Here is a 19337-nt window from a genome sequence, read left to right as displayed (position 1 = left end):
TTTCTAAGACCCATCTCACTAACCTCCCCCAAGCTTCCTGCCACTCCCCAAAAAACCTTAATTTTGTTTTAAGAATGGCTCTGGATGGGTTCAGTGTGCCCTTGAGTGTTTGTGGAGACCCTTGGGATCAGAGGCGCCTTGGCATCAGGGTGTGGCTCACAGCCCTGCCTCATGGCCAGCTGTCTTGTGCCCTCTGCTCTCCGGCTTTACTGTCACCACCCACACACAAGCTGCCATCGCGTCTCACCTGCATCATGTCTGCTGCTCTGCCTAACCATGTCCCAGCTGTCACTCACGGTTCCTTAGTCTCTTCTTCCCAGGAACCAGAGTTATCTTTTTTAAAAGTATGAATCACATTATGTATATAAGCTGTCAGAATCCTTTACTAACTTCTTATTTTTACTTAGAAATAGATTTCAGACTCTTCACCATAGCCCACAAGGCTTCTGCACGGTGTGGCCGTGCCCACCCCTCCAGCCTTCTCTTACGCTAATCTTACCTTTGCTCTCAGCACTCCACCTGTACTAGTCGTCCTCATGTCCAGGCACACACAAAGGCTGTGGGCCCCCAGCATGCTCCTCCCTCTGATGGGGTGCATTCCTCTCCACTGACTGCCGTTCATTCCCTGCTGAGGCCCTACTTCCTCAGACCCTGTTCGCTGACTGAGGCAGTGCAGAGCCCTGGGTAGGAGCGAAGATTCTGGATCCCATCTGCCACTTACCAGATGTGTGACCTGCTCACACAGTTCCTCAGTGTCTTCATCTGTAAAGTGAGGATAATAACATACCCACCACATAGGGTTCTTACCAGGATTACTGAAATACTTAGAATGCTGCCAGCACATATAAGTTTACTAAATATTTGTATTAGTTTTATTGTTAGATTCCTTCCAGTTATTTCATAGAGTGCCTTTTTTCATAGCAGAATCAAAATCTAATTAATTACTCATTTAATTAATTATTGGTTTAATGTCTTCTACACCACCGGAATGTAAGCCCAGTAAGGACAGGGGCCATATTTGTTTGTTGGATCTTTGTAAACCCAGTACAGCCAAGCCCTAAACAGACAGCATAATAGACATTCAAATAAATGTGTTGAGTGGGTGGCTGAGTGGGTGAGTGATTGAATGCATGCATGCCATACATTTTTTAGTCAACTTAAATTTCATCAGTAGTTGATAAAAGTAAATTATGGTTTATCAACCAAATAGAATATCATGTAGCTATTAAATATGATGAATAGATGTTACAGTGGAGAGGCATCTGCCCTTCATTATGAAGTAAAATAGTCAAAGTAGTATGTAAAATATGAGACAACTTTGGCAAATACATGGGTAAAGACAGGTATATGGATGGATAGGGAAAGTCTGAAAGAGCTTTATAGAAGTGATACATCTCAGGTGGTGAAATAACAGCATTTACATTGAACTAAAAAGTGGGTATGTGATTTTTTTGGTCTTTTCCTCCATCAGGTACAGCACTATATAACATTTACATTGTTTTTATTTTGTAGTAAGTACTGCCCAGCTGGCTGTCTGCTTCCTTTTGCTGAGATATCTGGAACAATCCCTCATGGATATAGAGATGTAAGTCTGTGTAACATAGACTGTGTTAAAGTTGTGATATGACTTCATTTTTTAAAAACTCCAGAATAGGTAGATGTATATCTGTTGTATATCTTTATCTTATTTATCTTGATTTTTTTTTCCCTAGGAATTATTTCTTTTTAGTGATATGTAATGTTTTATTTTTTTCTTCTGCTAAAAATCTGATCTATGTTATGGGATCAATTAAGTACTCCATGTCTATTGAGAAAACTGCCCAGATCAACTAATTTCTTGAGGAAGTGTGTCTTGTTTATGAATTATCAAAAGAAAATTAAAAACTAATCTTTTCTTTTTCCCTCCCTCAAGTCCTCACCACTGTGCCTGGCCGGTGTGCATGCAGGAGTAGTGTCAAACATTTTGGGCGGCCAAATCAGTGTTGTAATTAGCAAAGGCATCCCGTACTATGAAAGTTCTTTGGCTAACAATGTCACGTCTGTGGTGTAAGTATATATGTTATTGATAATCATGCTGGGCAGGGGTGGGCTAGGGACTAGTTAGACATCAATAACATCACTGGTAATGGTGCCTAAGGAATAACATTTGTGCAGTCACCACTCACATTTGTGTGTTCAGTGTCTGAGTGTATTAAAGAGCACAGGCAAGGTGGTACTACTTCAGTTGTTCACCACCAAAAAGATAGTCTTTTGGAGGCATGATTTGTTTCTTTCTTCTTTTTGGAGTGTTTACAAAGTCTGGAGTAAGAGTCTAAAAGTTTGTGGCCAAATCCTTATTTCATTTAAAGATCAGAAGGCATAACTGCTCTGTTCTTTATAGCCTATGTGACCTAGGACTGATTGAGGATAATTGAAATACTTTTAGTATAAATTGATAGATATAAATCAGAGGTAGTATTATTGTGAATCCTCCTCTCATCCTAAGAGAATATTTATATAAGAATGTATTTTCATGGTAACTAGTGTTCTGCTGTTTTACTAAACATAGACTACACATCAAAAGCAGGGAAAAGTTGAAACATTAAATGGAAATGTAATACTTGTGAAAAGTTTTTGTAAATCTTGCCTCTTAGATATGCTCAGTCTGTAGACATTTGAAGCAGAAATAAAACCAGCTTCTCTTCAGAGGTCCTAGGCCAGTGTTCATTCTGAAGACAAGAACATGATCATATCTAGGCAGTAGAAAGCAGGTTCAGTCAACTTCTTCTGTAAAGGACCAGCTAGTGAATATGTTAGACTTTTATGGGCCACATGTCCCTGTCACGTATTCTTTCTTTCTTATTTACAACTTTTTAACCACTTCAAAACCATTCTTGGTTCACTGGCCATACGCCCATGTATGGGCTATCATTTGTCCACCTCTGGTATAGAATTAGCTACCTTCCTTCCTTTAGTTTTTTCTATATGATACTATATAGATCCTTTCATTCCTTTTCCCTGTGCTACCCAAAGAAAGATTTTTTGTGCGTGAATTTTCTCTTTTATACTTAACAAATAAGGAAAGGTTGCATCTGCTTACAATAGTTTGCATGCTGTGCTAAAGGCAGGAGCATACACTGGTGATTTTATCCCTTTAAGTTCCTTAGAGTTCTTTTACCTGACAGATAGTGAACTGGTCACTTGTCCCACCCCTCCAGTCTCCTTGTACCTATCTTGCCTGTTACTTTGCAACCCAAATGCAGTGCTGCATTGTAACAGTGAAACTTGTTCTCAGCTGTGCTGATTTCCTGTAACAAATATAATCTCTCTTACTAGTAGTTAGCTTTGGTTCTGTTTATTTGCCCCAGGAAACTTGAGCCTCACTGTCTAAGAATTATACCTTCCCATGTACTTTGACCAGAAACAACTGCCACAGAAAAGTTTTAGGAGTCAATTTATTTCATGAAAAATAAATAAGATATATTAAAGGTTATATGGAAACACTTGCACACTCATATATGAAACTATGCTTATTGGGAAAACTGCGTATTTCATATGCATATATGAAACTAAATACTTATTGGGAAAACTGTTTATGCTTCCAGAAGTTCTGCTTAGAAATGAGACTTTTTTTGCTAAGAATATCATCAGTTGTCTAAAATATGTAGCCATAGAATATCCTTAGTTCTTTATACAGTAAAGTAAAAACAGAAGAAAAAGTTGTACCAAGATGAAAATACGGGGAACTCATGTTATATGATTGTCACCAAAAAACCTTTCTCTCTTTCAGGGGACATTTATCTACAAGTCTTTTTACATTTAAGACAAGTGGTAAGACTCTCATGGACTTTATAACTTATTGTAATTCGTGTATTTTTTGGACACTATGCCAGTTGTTGTTTTCTTGCAGTTTCTTATTTAGTTGTCACCATAACTCTATGAGGTAAAATACATACTTATTATAGTAGCAGAATAATTGGAGGTTTTATATTACTAGGGAAATGATCATATAAGCAACTAAGTTTCCTTACAAAAGTGATTTTTGAAGTAGTAGGATTCATTCACTGGGAAACATTTATTAAATGCCTCTTTAATGTGTCAGGCACTGTTCTAGTGCTGCTGAAACAACAGTAAGCAGAATAAACCAAAGTTTCCTGGAGCTTACACTCTGGTACTGTGAGATTGGCAGTGAACACTGGATAAGTAAATTAGTGTTTATAATGGCCTGCTCATAATACTATACGTGATATAGAAAAATAAGGCAAGGCAAGAGGATAGGTGGTGCAGAGGGACTGGCTTGAAGTGTTAAGTGTGCTGAGGGCAGGCCTCACGGAGTACATGACAGCTCAGCAAACACTTGAAGGAGATAAGGGAGTGAGTTACCCACTGGTCTGGGGACAGTGTCCCCAGGAGAGGGTACTGTATCTTCTTAAAATTGATGGTTATTACTTGTGAATAAATATGTCTGTACATTTCCTGACAAGACACAAAGACATAGACCCAAGAAACACCTACTTTAGAAATTTCTCTATAATAATGTATTATTAACATAGTGTATGTTAATTAAAGATACAAAGGAAAATTTCCAATGAGCAAGTTTATATAGATTTTGAATTTATATCTGGAAACCAAATCACTTTCTTCTTCATTTCAGGTTGTTATGGAACCCTGGGGATGGAATCTGGTGTGATTGCTGATCCTCAGATAACGGCATCCTCGGTGCTGGAGTGGACTGACCACGCAGGGCAAGAGAATAGCTGGAAACCTGAAAAGGCCAGGCTGAGGAAACCTGGGCCGCCTTGGGCTGCTTTTGCCACTGATGAATATCAGTGGTTACAAATAGATCTGAATAAGGAAAAGAAGATAACAGGTTAAGAGAGATAACTTTCTAGAATGATTTATAATACTGTTTTTATTTGGAAACCTGGTGACATCTAAGCTTTTCATAGAAAGGTCACTGAAAATTTAACTGTATGGTTTTAAGTTTTCTTTACTGTGTTTATAGTACTGAAGATGTTTTATAAAACATGGCAGAGGAGAGGAGTTGGCATTTGCTTTTACTAGCTTTTCTTTTTCATTGTAATGAGATTCTTTTAAGATAGTGTTTCAGTAAAGTGATCTTGAGACATCTGAAGTAACCATCTCTTACAGTTATTAAGAGAAATTTATGTTCAAGGAGACCAATTTAAGTGCTAATCTTCTACATATGCTGAGTATAAATTTAATTAATTATTGGAAGCAGCTTAGCATATAGTCTATAATTGCTTAGGATGGATTTAGATAATTTTGTCAGATTTGTTTTGCTTTGGTACTGAAAATAATACCAATAATCATTTTTAATCTATGCATTCTCAGGAAATCATTCCTACCCAGGAGATGAGATACATTGTACAATGATATGGACATAAACTGCCAAAATAGTCCATTCCTTATGTGCACCTATTAATTCCTTCTGTCTCCATGAGGGAACAAAGCCAAGAATTTACTTAACTATTGTGATAAACCTTGCACTTAGATATAGTAATTCAAACAGTGTATTTTGGGTGTTTATGCTTCAATGCTGAACAAACTTAGAGTATCAGACTGTGCTTTAATGAGAGCAACTGTTCATTCCCCAGGCATTGTAACCACCGGCTCCACTATGGTGGAGCACAATTACTATGTGTCAGCCTACAGGATTCTATACAGTGACGATGGGCAAAGATGGACTGTATACAGAGAGCCTGGTGTGGAACAGGATAAGGTAAAATGATTACCAAGGTATTTTTAAATCATTGTTAAAAATGGGCCTTTGCCAAAAGTCACAGAAGCTACTCTCTTCCAGTTATTTTAGGTAGTGTTAGTTCTTGGCCTTACTCTTCTAGCTGTGATTAGGAAATTCTGTGTTCTAGGTCCCTTTTGATGATAATACAGGTAAGTACCTTCCTGACTTTTTTTTTCCCCCACTATATTTTAAACTCAATTGTTTAGGCACTTTATTAAGAAATTCTAAAAAAGAATTTGTAATTTCTTATCTCTAAAAGGCTTTTCTTATTAACCCATAGAATTATGGAGAGCCTAATGTGTTCCCAGATTTCTACTCTGTAGGTGAGGGGGACAAAAGAGCTAAAGGCAAAAGGGCATTAAATTACAGGATATTATAGACCTGAAAGGTCATTTCAAGGTCACCTCACCAACTTTTGTCTTAGAAAACTTGTTTTTTCTACCTGAAGAATTTCCTTAACTTCTATGGTAATTGTGAAATTGTTTTAGTTGGCAAAAATGATGATGCTAGAATATTCCAAAGCAGATAAGGGTAGAGAGTAGGCAGAGGTGGCTCTCATCTAGCTGATTCTCATTTTTACCCAGGTTCCTGGCCTATCATCCAGGGGGAAGTCCTAGTCCCCAAGTAAGGTAGATTTCTCTCATTTAGAATTGATTTCATGGGCACATTTTTTCAAGGAAATTTCCCATGAATTTTGTTTCAGTTATATGGTACTAATAGTTCTCTATTATATTGCTAAAATGTCTTCAATTACCACTTTTTTAGTCTCTTCAAAAAACTCCAGGGGTTCTCTGTAATCTTTCACATGAATCTAAACTCTTCTGTTACTCAAGGTCCTCTTATCTCTCTTCTCCTTGAGGTCATATGAACTTCATCTTTGGTGAGGCTCAACCCTCTGAAGCAAATAACAAAACTGTCTCCATACCTACCTTACTTCTGCTTCATGTCCCTATACTGGACTACTTTTACTCTTAGCACATCCATAGTTGTTTGTATAATATTTATTATCCTTGTGGAATATAGTTAATTTTTTGAAATTATAAGAATTATTCATGCTTATATTATAAAAATATCTAATGACAATGAATTATATTTCTGAAAAAGACTGTGCTTCATCTTTGAAAGATAATTTCACTGGATATAGAATTCTAGGTTGACAGTTTCTTCATTCAGTACTTCAAATTTGTTAGTCCATTGTTTTCTGGTTTGCATTGTTTTCAGCAAGAATTCTGCTATCATTATTATCTTTGTTTTTCCATATGTAATGTGCCTTTTTTTTTCCTTGGCTGCTTTTAGGATTTTCTTTTTATCCTTTATTTGAAGCAATTTGATACTGATGTGCCTTTGTGTAGCTGTTTTCATGTTTTTTCTGCAAGGGCTTCCGTGACCTTCTTGGCTCTGTGGTTATAATTTGCATCAAATTTAGAAAACTGCAGTCCTTTTTTCTTCAGATACTCCTCTGTAATTCTAATTACATAAATATTATGACTCTTAAAGATGCCTCACAGTTCACTGGTTTTTTTTTTTTTTTCATTGTTTTTCTCTGTTCTTATTTGGAAAATTTCTATTGTTTTGTCTTCAGATTCACTAGTCTTTTCTTCTGTATTGTCTAATCATTAATTTCATCCAGTGTATTTTTATCTCCAATATTGTATTTTCACCTCTAGATTTGCAGTTTTGGACTTTTAAAGTTCTGTGTCTCTCTATTCTCATGCTTTTCTCTACCTCTAAAACATATGGAGTGTATAGTAACTCTTTAAATGCCCTTATCTACTAAGCCTGTCAATGTGTCATATCTGGGTCTTCTTATTTTAATTGACATTATGGGTCCTGTTGTTACATGTATGCTAATTTTTAATTGATTGCCAGACACTGTAAACTTTACATTTTTCGCTGCTGGATTTTTTTTTTTTAATTATTCTTTTAAGTATTTTTTAAGCTTATTCTAGAATACAGGTTACTTGGAAATCATTTGATCTTTTCAAAGCTTGCTTTATAGCTTTGTTAGGCAGGACTTCAGCAACCTTTAATTCTGATTTTTCCCCACAACTGAGACAGTACTGTTTTAAGTATTCAGCCCAATATATCATGTACTATGAGGTTTCTCCAGTCTCTCTTGGCATTTGGGCCATTCTTAGCCCTGTCTAGCTCTCAAAATTGTTCTATGGGCTCATTTCCGGTGTTTCTTTTCCCATGCACGTTTAGTTTGTTGAAGATCTAAGGGGAAACCCCCTACAGACCCTAGAAGTCTCTGTCTCTCTGCATGATTCTGCACTCTGCCCTGCAAATTCTAGCTGCCTTTCCTCTGCATCTCTGAGCTCTGTCTCCTCAATTCAGTGAGATCACTAGGCTGTCTCCAGATGGTATTGGGACAATAAAAGGGCTCACCTTGTTTATTTCCCCTTCTCTCAGGAATTATTGTCCTATGCTGCCTATTGTCCTGTGTTTGAAAACCATTGTTTCATATATTTTATCTGATTTTTCAGATGTTTAAAGCAGAACTGTAAGTCCAGTCCCTGTTAGTGTATCCTGGATAGAAGTGGGACTCCTTATGCTGAATTATATGAAATAACAATCTTTTGCCCCACTTCTGTTAGCCCATCTGCTCCCTCATCTACCTCCAATTCAGGAGTAATTGGTGTGTTCATTTTCACACCCTTCGTAAACATGCAGCATGCATGAGCATGTACATATGGATTGAGGCAGCTTTTGGTTTTGTTTTCAGAAAATGGGAATGTATATACAACCTGTTTCATAATGCAATTTTTTAATAGTATGCTGTATTTTTGTATGGTAACATCCAATAAAATTTAAGTTCCTTCAGAGTAGAAACTTTAACTTCCATTTCTGTTTTACCCTCATGGTACCTTGCAAACCCCCCTCTTCTTATGGGTTCCATAATAAATTCTTACATTTAAATATAGCAAACTTTTTTAGTTTTCTATAAAATCTTTCTCTTTTAAGTTTTTTATAAAAGAGTAAGATCTCCAAAGACATTTTAAATCCCCAAATGATGTTTAGTTACTCTTCCTATTACATTAATATAATAGATTGTAAATAATTGCCTTCATTTTATTTCAGACTCTTAGAGGATGAAGGATATTAAGACATTTTGTAAGTTTATAATCTAATGCCATGGGAATCAGCCAGGAATAAAATAGCTATATTTGGAAATGACTTGAGGAGTGAAACATTTACTCGTTCTCTCCTTAAATGATAAAAAACAAACTACTTCAGGCATGTCTCTTATTGTGGTTTTTAGAAACTGCCTATGTGATTTGGCCTGAAGGATAAAGAGGACTGTTTATTGCTTAGTGGAGCCCTAAATTTAAGTTAGAAGATTCAGGTCACTGCTCATATCATTGACTGGCTATGTGATTCCCTTTGGCACATTCTGTGATCTACATTTTTCTGGGTTCTACCTATTTTGAAGAACATCTGAATTAATTATATGGAAATGCTTTATAAATAATTAAGAGCCGTTTTAGTGTAAGATACCAGCATTATTTCCTTGAATAGTTGAGGGCATGTGATAGTCACTTGAAATCATAATTTTACCTCAAGATTATTCATATAATGCATTTGCTGTTGTTTAGTTCATGCTCAATCATTGAATTAGAAAACAGTATTTCAAAGTTACTTTTCAGGTCTGATCATATATGGGAACTGCCTTTATATGGTTTATCCAGTAGGTGGAGATATTTATCTGTTATGTGTTCATTAGCATATATCACTTTCAGTGTATTTATTGAGAGAAAAATTATGAAAAGTACACAGTAAAGCATTTCCTCTAAGACCTAGTGTGTTCAATTAGGCTTTACTTTGACAATAAAATGAATATATATATTTAAGTAGTTGGTAATTCCACAGGACTAACCTTCCTAATTTCACAATACATTTGAATCTCTCTTCCTAAATTTCCAAGTTAGCACTCTTGTTATGTTTAAATCTTAAACTCATTTTTATATTCAGAATTTTCCTTCCATAAATTTTTGATGAAGAGTGCACAGCTTAAGAATTATTCCAAATTCTTATTATTTTTTTAGAAACTAATTCTAATTATCATACTTTGCAGATCTCATTTAAGGCCCAGAACAAAAAGATAAACATTTATTTCAGTGGAGCAGTTTAACCCTGACCTCTGTTAACATAAAGTACCAATTTTTTGTTGTTTTCTAAAGATATTTCAAGGAAACAAAGATTATCACCAGGATGTGCGTAATAACTTTTTGCCACCAATTATTGCACGTTTTATTAGAGTGAATCCTACCCAATGGCAGCAGAAAATTGCCATGAAACTGGAACTGCTTGGATGTCAGTTTATTCCTAAAGGTAAAGCAACAGTATGTTTAAGACATATTATTTTCACTGGATTAATTAAAAATGGCTTCGCTATTCTGAGAGAAAATAATTTAAAATAATGTGAATGTTTAACTCCTAATTATGATATCTTCTTAAAGGAATTTTTAAAAAGAAGTAGTTATCCTGTAAAAAAGTTAGATACCAAAATGGTTTCCAGGATTCCAAGTGGAAAAGGAAAGAACATCACTGATGGAACAATATAATGAGATTGCTTCTCAAATTTCTCAATCTCAGTAATTTTTAATTAGGTCTCCGGTACTATAATATTTGTATCACATCAGCACTGATGATTATAATAACAACCTTGGTCTAAGTGCCTTTTACTTTGAAAAAATTAAAAGTGGAAATAACTTCCCTCAATATTATATAAAATTTTAATGCTTTGTTTACTGTTATATCCCCAAAACTATCACAGTACCTGGACACATAGTGGGCCCTTCATAAATATTTATTAAATAAGTGAAGTGTGTAGTGTATCAACTTGTGATGACACTTTTATAGCTCAGACTTCAACATCATCTGCCTTCTCATTATTATTCTTCCTAAGATGATGATTTTCAGACAATTTAATCATTTCAGATCTGAGAAATCCCAGTATATTTGTACATTTAATGCTATTTTTATCCTTCTGAAATATTTCTGAGATTTAAAATTACTGTGCAGAATTAAATACTCTAGGAAATATTGCAGACATTTAAAATTACTATTTTTAACTATGATTTTTATAAGCAAAATGCTTAAACTTTTCCTAAACCATTTTTCAAGGTCGTCTTCCAAAACTTACTCAACCTCCACCTCCTCGGAACAGCAATGACCTCAAAAATACAACAGCCCCTCCAAAAATAGCCAAAGGTATGCCTACTTTAAATGTGAGAATTTGCTATCCCTGGATATGTGGTGTAACTTTCCATAAATATATTAAAAGCATTATAAAATAACTATTTTAATCAAGTTGGTATAGATAAGAAAATAAAGAGTTTTTAAAACTTTTTTCAAGGTCGATCCCCAAAATTTACACAACCACTGCAACCTCGCAGTAGCAACGAATTTCCTACACAGACAGAACAAACAACTACCCCTCCTGATATCAAAAATACTACGGTAACTCCAAATGTAACCAAAGGTACGCAAATCCAGAATTTAACACCTGTTACCTGTTCTATTTTAAGGCAAGTTTTCAGGAACATTTCCAGCTTCTAAACTCTGTTTCTTCCCCTCTGCTTTTTAAGTATGAAAAAAAAAATTGATTCCTTTCCTTAGGGAAAAAAACTGGCCACATTGCTCTAAATTGTAGTCTCTGATGCCATGTGGAATAATTGTTCTTTAAATATTTAGAGATGCTGGTGTATTGTAGACTACCTCTTGGGATTTTTTTCTTTCTACAGCTAAACACATGGAGTCTCATATTTAGAAATATTTAAAGAAGTAACTAAAACTGTAACAGGAAAAAAACTTTTTTTCATGAATATATGTTAATTTGCTGGATAGGGAACTTGGTGGCAAAAAGGGAAGAAGGAAAAATAAGCAGAAGTTCTCGTGAATATAAACACTTAAAAAAATACTCCAAGCTAACATATTCTTAAGAAAATACTTTGGTTTCTCTTCTTAAAATGTTTATAATTTTTTCAGATTATATGTAAATGTATTAGAATTTACCTTCAAATTTTTTTAATGACAAATAAGGTATTAATATATACAAAACAGTTCTTTGATTCTGCTAAGTTGAAAAATAAGATTTCAGTTGAATTCATAACAAAACATCAGTGTCATAGAGGAATTAGTTTCAGTGTTGGCAGATAAAAAAAGCACACTCATTTTCAGGACAGTGCAGAGAAGAGAAAGTAATTCATTCAGAGTAACTTTTGCCACATGGAGTTTTAGGTGTTCTCATTTTCTCATTGAATTCAGATAACTTTCTCCAGCATTCCACATGTCAGCTTCTTTCTCATTTATAAGGTATTTCCAAACATACCACTTCCTTTCTTCATGCTGCCGGAGAAGTTAGAAGCAAGAGTTCTCAGAGGCAAGAGATCCCAGTACCAAACAAAGAGCTCCTTACCAGTTTACAGAAGGCATGTGCTTGGCAGAATCTCAGACCTCATATGCCTGGATGGAAGAACAGTCATTTACAAGTATTGCTTATCTCAGAATCTGATTATAGAATCTTAAAATCCCAAGGCTAAAAGTGTCCTTAAAGCATTTTCTTCCAGAACTAGGATCCCTGTAAACTTACAACAGTAGCTGAAGTGTGTACAAGTCTTTACAATTGAAAACATCTTGTCTCCTTTTCTCTGGGATGGTGGTGTGTGGGCTTTTTATTATTTTTCAGATCTAAGCAGGTGTTTTAAAGCCTCCAATTAAATCAAATCATATCTATCAACCTGATCATTCTTGTTTCACAAGATTGAAGGATAAAGGACATTTACTTTTCTGAGTTCTTAGTGCTTTCTAGCCTGAATCATCATTTCTGTTTTATGCACTTCTTTCTCTATTTTTACAGCCAGGCTGGGAGTGTTGCAGGAGAAGATAATTTCATGGTCAGATCTGTGCCCAGTAACTTGTGGGCCCTCCCCAGCGGGGCCCTCACTACCAGCTGGACGTCATGGTTTCCCTCACTAGCTCTTCTGTTTTTTCAACAGTTGCTTCTCCATATTTTCAAATCCTTGACCTAGAGGTCTTCACTCACTCTGTTACCTCTTCAGCTTCACAAAGGAATTAGGAGCTATTGAAGGAAACTCCCTTTTTTGTGGAGCCTATAAACTCCCTTGTACCCTCTGTCCTCCTTAGTGAAAAAGGGGTCCTTGTACTGCCAGGGCTGATCGCTTCACCTGTGCCCCATTCCCATTGCACCAATTCTTAGAGGCTTCAAATTACCAGTTATCTCTCCATCTCCTGTATTGTCAGGCTTTCTGACTTTTGGATACAATTGTGAGTAAATAAGATGCTCCAAGTCAGGCCTGACAGAGTGCTTGGGTGCTGAACCCCAGGAGGGATCAGCACTTGCTGCTGTTCACCATCCTTGCCGCCAGGATGGGGTTAACAGATGAAGGAAGAAACTTGTGTCCCCAATGACCTGAGACAGACCATTTTCAGTATCTGGACTTGGAATTCCTTATCTGTGGAGTGAGATAAGGGGATTAAATAGCCTCCTACTGCAGGCTCCAGCACTGGGTTAGTTCTCTGCCCTGTCAATACACACATCAGCTTTTTAACTTAACTCTGCATTGTTACCCTCCTTGATCTATAAATATTTTGCCATCATGTTGCAACACCATTTCTAACTCATGGATATTGTACTGTAAGCAGGATACCACAATGTACTTAACTCCCTTTCATTGCTGGACATTTGGAGTCTTTCCAGCCTTTCATTCTAGTGCAGATACAGAAGCAAACCTCTTTAAAGATATATCTTTGAATGTCTTAATTTTATCCTAAAAATAAATTCTTGATATGAAAATGCCAAATAATCAGTTTTTAATGCACATTGCCCCAAAATGATATGGAAAGTAACAATTTATATTCCCATAAAAGTACTTTTTTCCTAATATCTTCTTCAACAGCTAATTGTTCTTGTAAATATTTGCCAGTTTGATAAGCAGAAGTAGTAACTTACTCTTGTTTTAACTTGTGTTTCTCTGATTACCAGCGGGGCTAACATGTTGAATGGTTGTTTGTGTCTTAATGTTATTGTTCGTTCATTTCTGCTGATTTTTCTTTTGTTTGTTTTTGGCTTGTAAATTCTGTAATATACTAACGCTATATCACATATGCAGAAAATACACTTTTCCAGTTTATCATTTGTTTTGGTGATTTTTAAAGTTACTATAAAATTTTTTAAGCATGTACAAAGGTGGAGCATATAGTGTGACAGGCGTCCATGTGTCTGTGAGAGCCATTAGCAACTCATCATGCCCAGTCTCCTTCCAGAAATTATATTTACGATATTTCTTGAGCTAGAAAAGCTTTGTATGATGATATGGGCAATATTCACTCTTCTCCTTCATGATTGCTGCCCTTGGTATATTTCAGATATGGCCCTGGCTGCCGTCCTTGTGCCCGTGCTGGTCATGGTCCTTGCCACTCTTGCACTCATGTCAGTGTGTGCCTGGCATTGGAGAAACAGGTTAGTACTAGCACGCACCTGATCCGTCCTAGAGGGGATGTTTTCAAATGTGAAATAGAAACAAATATAGGAGAAAATAGTCATTAAAATAAAAATACATTCATTTCTTTTATTTCCATAAAAAATGAGTATGTTAAATTATATAATCAGTTACTAAGTACCTCCATTATATCAAATTCTGCATTATACACTGAATGTACACATTAGTAAAAAGTGTCTAACACATAATATATGTTTAGTAATATTTGCTGAAAACATAAAAATATTCCTATCCAACGTGTTCAGGGTTGACTGACACAAAAAAGGAACTATAATGTGGTTTCATGAGTTAATTTATGAAGTTATGGAGACCACAGAGGTGAGAACCATGAGAGTTACCTGAAAACTTTTTTTCAGGAAAAGAGTAATCCTCAAGTTTGGCATGTTTTGTCTTAAAGGAGGAGGTGGATTTGACCAACTGTTAGAAGCTAGAGAATGGCCCAGACTGGAGGAGTTGCTTGAGTTAAGGCACAAATGTAGAATGTAGGCAGAATAATGAGTCATCTCACATGGACTTGGCCTGGGAGAACACCAAAATGTGGTCTGGGCCTGGGTCAGGGAGGATCTTCTGGGAGAGAAAAATGCCTCTTTTATACTGTAGAAGATGGGGAACTCATTGAGTAGCATTAACCAGATGGGTGATATCATCAGATGGTTATAGAAAGATAGTGGCAGAAGTTTTGAAGGGTGGGTTGAAGAGAGACTAGAAGAGGCAACAAGATGAACTGTGAAACTTCTAAGGCCAGGAGGGAACACACACAGTAATTCTAGGGAAGGGAAGACAGATGGAGGGGAGAAGTTTACCGGTGGCGTCGATGGGACACATGACTGGCTGTCCGCTAAAGTAAAGTCCGCTACAGTTGGACCTGTAGAGATGTCAGGAGTTGAGATAACACAGCAAGAGGGAGAGGTTTGGTGGAGCAAGAGAATGACTTCATTTGTTCAGCCACTCAGCAAATACTTGCACTCCTACTCTGTGCTAGGTGTTGAGCCATGTGCTGGGCATCCAGTGGTGAACCCCCAGTGGTTACAGGACGGGAGGGGCAGAATGCAGGAAACTGTCGACTGTAGTACCAGCCATGCAGTGTGGACCACAGGAGGAAGGTGGATGAGTGTATGGGCCCTAGATTCATGGTTTGGGAAGGCTGGCTGAGCAGAGACCCAACAAGTTAGTATGAGGGCGGTAGGGAAAATCCAGGAAAGAAATTTCAGGATGCTTTTGGGGAACTGGAAGACAACAATAGCAACAGTGAGAACAGCGGCAGCAGCTAGTTTTTGTAGAAAATTAAATGCTGATTTTAGGCATTATTGAAATGCATTACATGTTTTTAACTTACTTAATCCTCAAAACAACCTTAAGCACATACTGTATATAAATCCCATTTTACACAGGAGAAAGTAAGCATAAGTAACTAAGTGCCGAGGTCACTGGCCAGCGCACAGCAGAGTGGAGCTGTGGTCGTGGCTGCAGAGGCCGTGCTCTTAACCATTGTTGCCTCTGATTATATAGTCAGTCAAGTCTAATCCACTCTGGTTAAAGCATAGGGGTATGGTGGTGAGGGCTGGGGACCAGAGTGGTTGAGAAGAAGACGGGACGCCAGTCCTGAGGTCAGTTTGGGGTGGTGTTTAAAGGGCCTGTGGACATTGAGGCTCCCTAGAGGGAGATGCAACACATGCTGTTCGGGAGGAAGGGTCTAAGGTGCAGAATTGATGTCACCTCTAAGAATCTTGCAATTGAAGCTGTTGACAACTACCTTCAAGACAAGGAGTAAAGGAGAAGGTGCCACCAAGGGGCTGCAGAAAATAGAGGAGAATAGTAATAAAAAACAGCTGCAATTTGCTGTATCCTTCAGCCATGCCCATTGTCCTGAGCACTTTACATGTAATAACTAACTAACCTGAACCTTTGTCATTTGAAATTACATAAAATCTTTTATCTTAGTCATGTTCAGCTAATAGTTATACCATTAAATTTGTTGTCCTAACCATATGGACTTTTCTAACGTCCATTTAGACAAGATTATTGATTTCTTCTTATTTTTAAGTCTTATGGTGATTACAGGATTTTCAAGAAAGAAAGTACTTAAATATTGAACTAGAATTTTATTATTTCTTTCATATTATAGTTTTTAACAGTTTTAGCACCGATTATCTCTTTTACAGATTTTTCATATTTTATTTTGAATAATGAAAAATTGTATTTTAAATAGAGCCAGACTTTAAAATGAGGAAGTTTTTAATACCAGTAATAAAAATATAGCCACTCTGAAAAAGGATGTTTACAAGTAGGAAAAGCACGTAGCTTCGGCTTTTTGAGAAACCCTCAGTTGTGATCTTGAGCAAATAAAAATCTTCTTATCCTTATATTGTACAGTATAATAATTTCTCCTTTCTCTTTATCTTGCTGAAAATGTCCATGTGCTTGCTTGTTTTTTTTCTTTGTAAAAGGCTTTTGGTAGCATTTTAGTCATTCTTAACGGAGGGAAGGGAGATTTCTCCTGGGGAGGATGTGCCAGAATTCTGAAGGTCGGACGGGGTGTCTTTGTTGCACAGCTGGCTCCTGGCTGCAGTCCGGGAGAATCCTTTCCCCCTCTGCCGCCTTTCACAGTTAGTGATAGCGTTGACTTAAACTGGAAGGCTGGGAGAATTGAGTCCATGCAGTTAAGGGCGTGTGATTTAAATTTCTCTGGGCAAAACAGACCACAGAAGGAAAGCACTCTGTTAAAAAAAAAATAGCAATGCAGAAGAAAATGTGGGTTTTTTTATTGTTGTTGTTCTGTGAGCTAGGTGAATTAATTAATTTGTGAAATTTGTATTTGAAACCAAAACAGACCTAACATGATTTCCCCACATGTCAAGGCTGAGTCTTTGATTTGATTGTCTTATCTACAGACTTAGCCTTTTGTATTCTGTATCCCTTTTGCATGATAAAAAAATAGTTGAACAACAAAATAACTCTCTCAGAAGATAGTGGTTTAATATTTACTGAATCCACAATTTATAAGCCGCAGCACTGGCAGCTTTGAAAATCAGATGAAACAGAGGCTTTGCCCAAGTAGATCAGCAAATGGAAATGTGTACTTACGACTAATTATTAACTGGTGTTTATCCTGCAGTTTCAGAGCTGTCTTACTACTAGTGAATTTAGTCTATTTGCTCTTTTTTTTTTCTGTATTTTTCCAGAAAGAAAAAAACTGAAGGCACTTACGACTTACCTTACTGGGACCGGGCAGGTAACTCATAACTGCATCTCTTTCCATCAAAGGGAAGTCCATCCCTCCAGGTGGCAGTAGTGAAAAAGGAAAGTTGTTTTCAGGCCCGTGTAACATCTCTAGCACTTGTTAGGAAAATGGCATTCCTCTTCTGGTCAATAGATAATGAAGTGAAAAGTAAGAATTTATCATAATACATGCTCTGTTCTTTTTCTTCTGGAAAACTTGTCTGGTTTGTCCCATATATCTATTTCCATTGAGGACACCAGGTTTTTTTGTCACCTATGTGAGCAATTTAAGAAGCAAAGGATTGTGGTCCTAGCGATATGGTGTGTGTTTGTCGCTCTGCTGTGAGTATTTACTAAGTGAAGTGCAGCAGTTCAGGAATCCATGAGGCCTGCCATCTGTGCCATGGTGAGTTGTCATCTTCTGAATTCCTGCTCAGGAAGGCGGCAAATAGTTGGAGGTGAAACCAGAGGCCCCATACAAGCCTCTCACTTCCCAGGCTCACTACTGGAACAACTGCTAGATGCTGAAAGAGTTCACTGCTGTGACTAGAGTAGAAAAGAGTAGTGGTGAGGGCAGGTCACATGCTGCGAGCCCTCAGGGGAAGGGGATCTTGAAAAATATTTTTTGAGAGAAAAAATTAATTAAGAGCCACCTTTAATGGACAGACTATATCAGGCTGCACATAATAGCAGTGATTTGCTTCTGTCTCTGCTTTTGATAGATATTCCTGCCATGTTCTGCTTTGCATTGGGCATTCTATCAAAGCAAAAAATTACCTTGAACAGAGAGAAAGAACAAACTAAACTCAAAGCTACCAGCAGGAAGGAAATAGTAAAGATTAGAGGAGAAGTAAACAAAATAGATATAGGAAAACAATAGAGAAAATCAATGAATCGAAAAGTTGGTTCCTCAAAAAGATCAAGAAAATTGGCAAATCTTTAGCCAGATAGACTAAGAAAAAAAGAAGATTCAAATTACTGAAATAAATGAAAGTGGGGACATCACTACTGAATCTGTAGAAGTAAAAGGATTATTAGCACTATCGACAATGATATACCCCAAAACTGGATCACCTAGATGAAATGGACAAATTCCCAGACACACAAAACCTACCAAAACCAAATCATGAAGAAACAGAAAATCTGAATAGATTTATAACTAGTAAAGAAATAGTTAATACTCAAAAATCTTCCAACAAGGAAAAGTCCTGAACCCAATGGCTTCACTGGTAAATTCCACTAAACACTTTTGAAGAACTAAACCTTAGAGATTCCACAAAAAAGTTCTTGGAACTAGTAAATGAATTCAGCAAAGTAGCTCCACTAAAATCAGTTACATTTCTATATGCAAACAACAATCTGAAAAGGAAACCTTAAGAATAGTTTGATTTATAGTAGCATCAAAAAGAGTAAAATACTTCAGAATTAACCAAGGAGATGAAAGACTTGTACAATGCAAACTATAAAACGTTGCTAAAATAAATGTAAAAAGACATAAGACATCCTACATTCATGGATTGGAAGACTTACTATTGTTAAGATGCCATTACTACCCAAAGTGATCTACAAATTTAATGCAATCCCTACCTATTAAAATCCCAATGATGGTTTTCAGAAAAATAGAAAAATTCTTCCTAAAATTCATATGGAGTTTCAATGGACTCCAAATAGCCAAGAAAATCTTGAAAAATAAAACTGGAAGATTCACACTTCCTAATTTCAAAACTTATTACAAAGCCACAGTAATCAAACAGTGTGGTATTTGCACAAACACAGACATTTAGACCACTAGAATAGAATAGAGGGCACAGAAATAATATGGACAGATGACTGACAAGGTGCCAAGACCT

The 19337-nt window shown here is 36.6% G+C and overlaps 2 protein-coding genes across 14 annotated transcripts in view; one reads left to right on the top strand and one right to left on the bottom strand.

The window, feature by feature from the left end:
• Positions 1 to 19337, top strand: part of DCBLD2 (discoidin, CUB and LCCL domain containing 2) — an 81865-nt gene that overhangs the window by 56678 nt on the left and 5850 nt on the right. For both annotated transcript variants that reach the window (XM_036916541.2, XM_036916540.2), the window contains exons 5-14: positions 1513 to 1585; positions 1913 to 2046; positions 3770 to 3810; positions 4634 to 4849; positions 5598 to 5722; positions 9925 to 10075; positions 10871 to 10957; positions 11103 to 11228; positions 14135 to 14228; positions 17451 to 17500. In XM_036916541.2, the coding sequence (XP_036772436.2) occupies positions 1513 to 1585; positions 1913 to 2046; positions 3770 to 3810; positions 4634 to 4849; positions 5598 to 5722; positions 9925 to 10075; positions 10871 to 10957; positions 11103 to 11228; positions 14135 to 14228; positions 17451 to 17500 (1097 nt within the window). The remainder of the gene's footprint in view (positions 1 to 1512; positions 1586 to 1912; positions 2047 to 3769; positions 3811 to 4633; positions 4850 to 5597; positions 5723 to 9924; positions 10076 to 10870; positions 10958 to 11102; positions 11229 to 14134; positions 14229 to 17450; positions 17501 to 19337) is intronic.
• Positions 14312 to 19337, bottom strand: part of ST3GAL6 (ST3 beta-galactoside alpha-2,3-sialyltransferase 6) — a 109953-nt gene continuing 104927 nt past the window's right edge. For 11 of the 12 annotated variants that reach the window (XM_057502060.1, XM_057502058.1, XM_057502031.1 and 8 more), the window contains 2 exons: positions 17483 to 17630; positions 14312 to 16985 (listed from right to left, as the gene is read on the bottom strand). The gene's annotated coding sequence lies outside the window, so the exon portion shown is untranslated. The remainder of the gene's footprint in view (positions 16986 to 17482; positions 17631 to 19337) is intronic. The other variant, XM_036916546.2, reaches the window with a different exon arrangement.

This window comes from Manis pentadactyla, chromosome 1 (assembly GCF_030020395.1).
Source record: "Manis pentadactyla isolate mManPen7 chromosome 1, mManPen7.hap1, whole genome shotgun sequence".
Lineage (NCBI taxonomy): Eukaryota > Metazoa > Chordata > Mammalia > Pholidota > Manidae > Manis > Manis pentadactyla.
The sequence above is the reverse complement of the archived record's forward strand: the minus strand, read 5'-3'. Positions and strand labels throughout refer to the sequence as shown.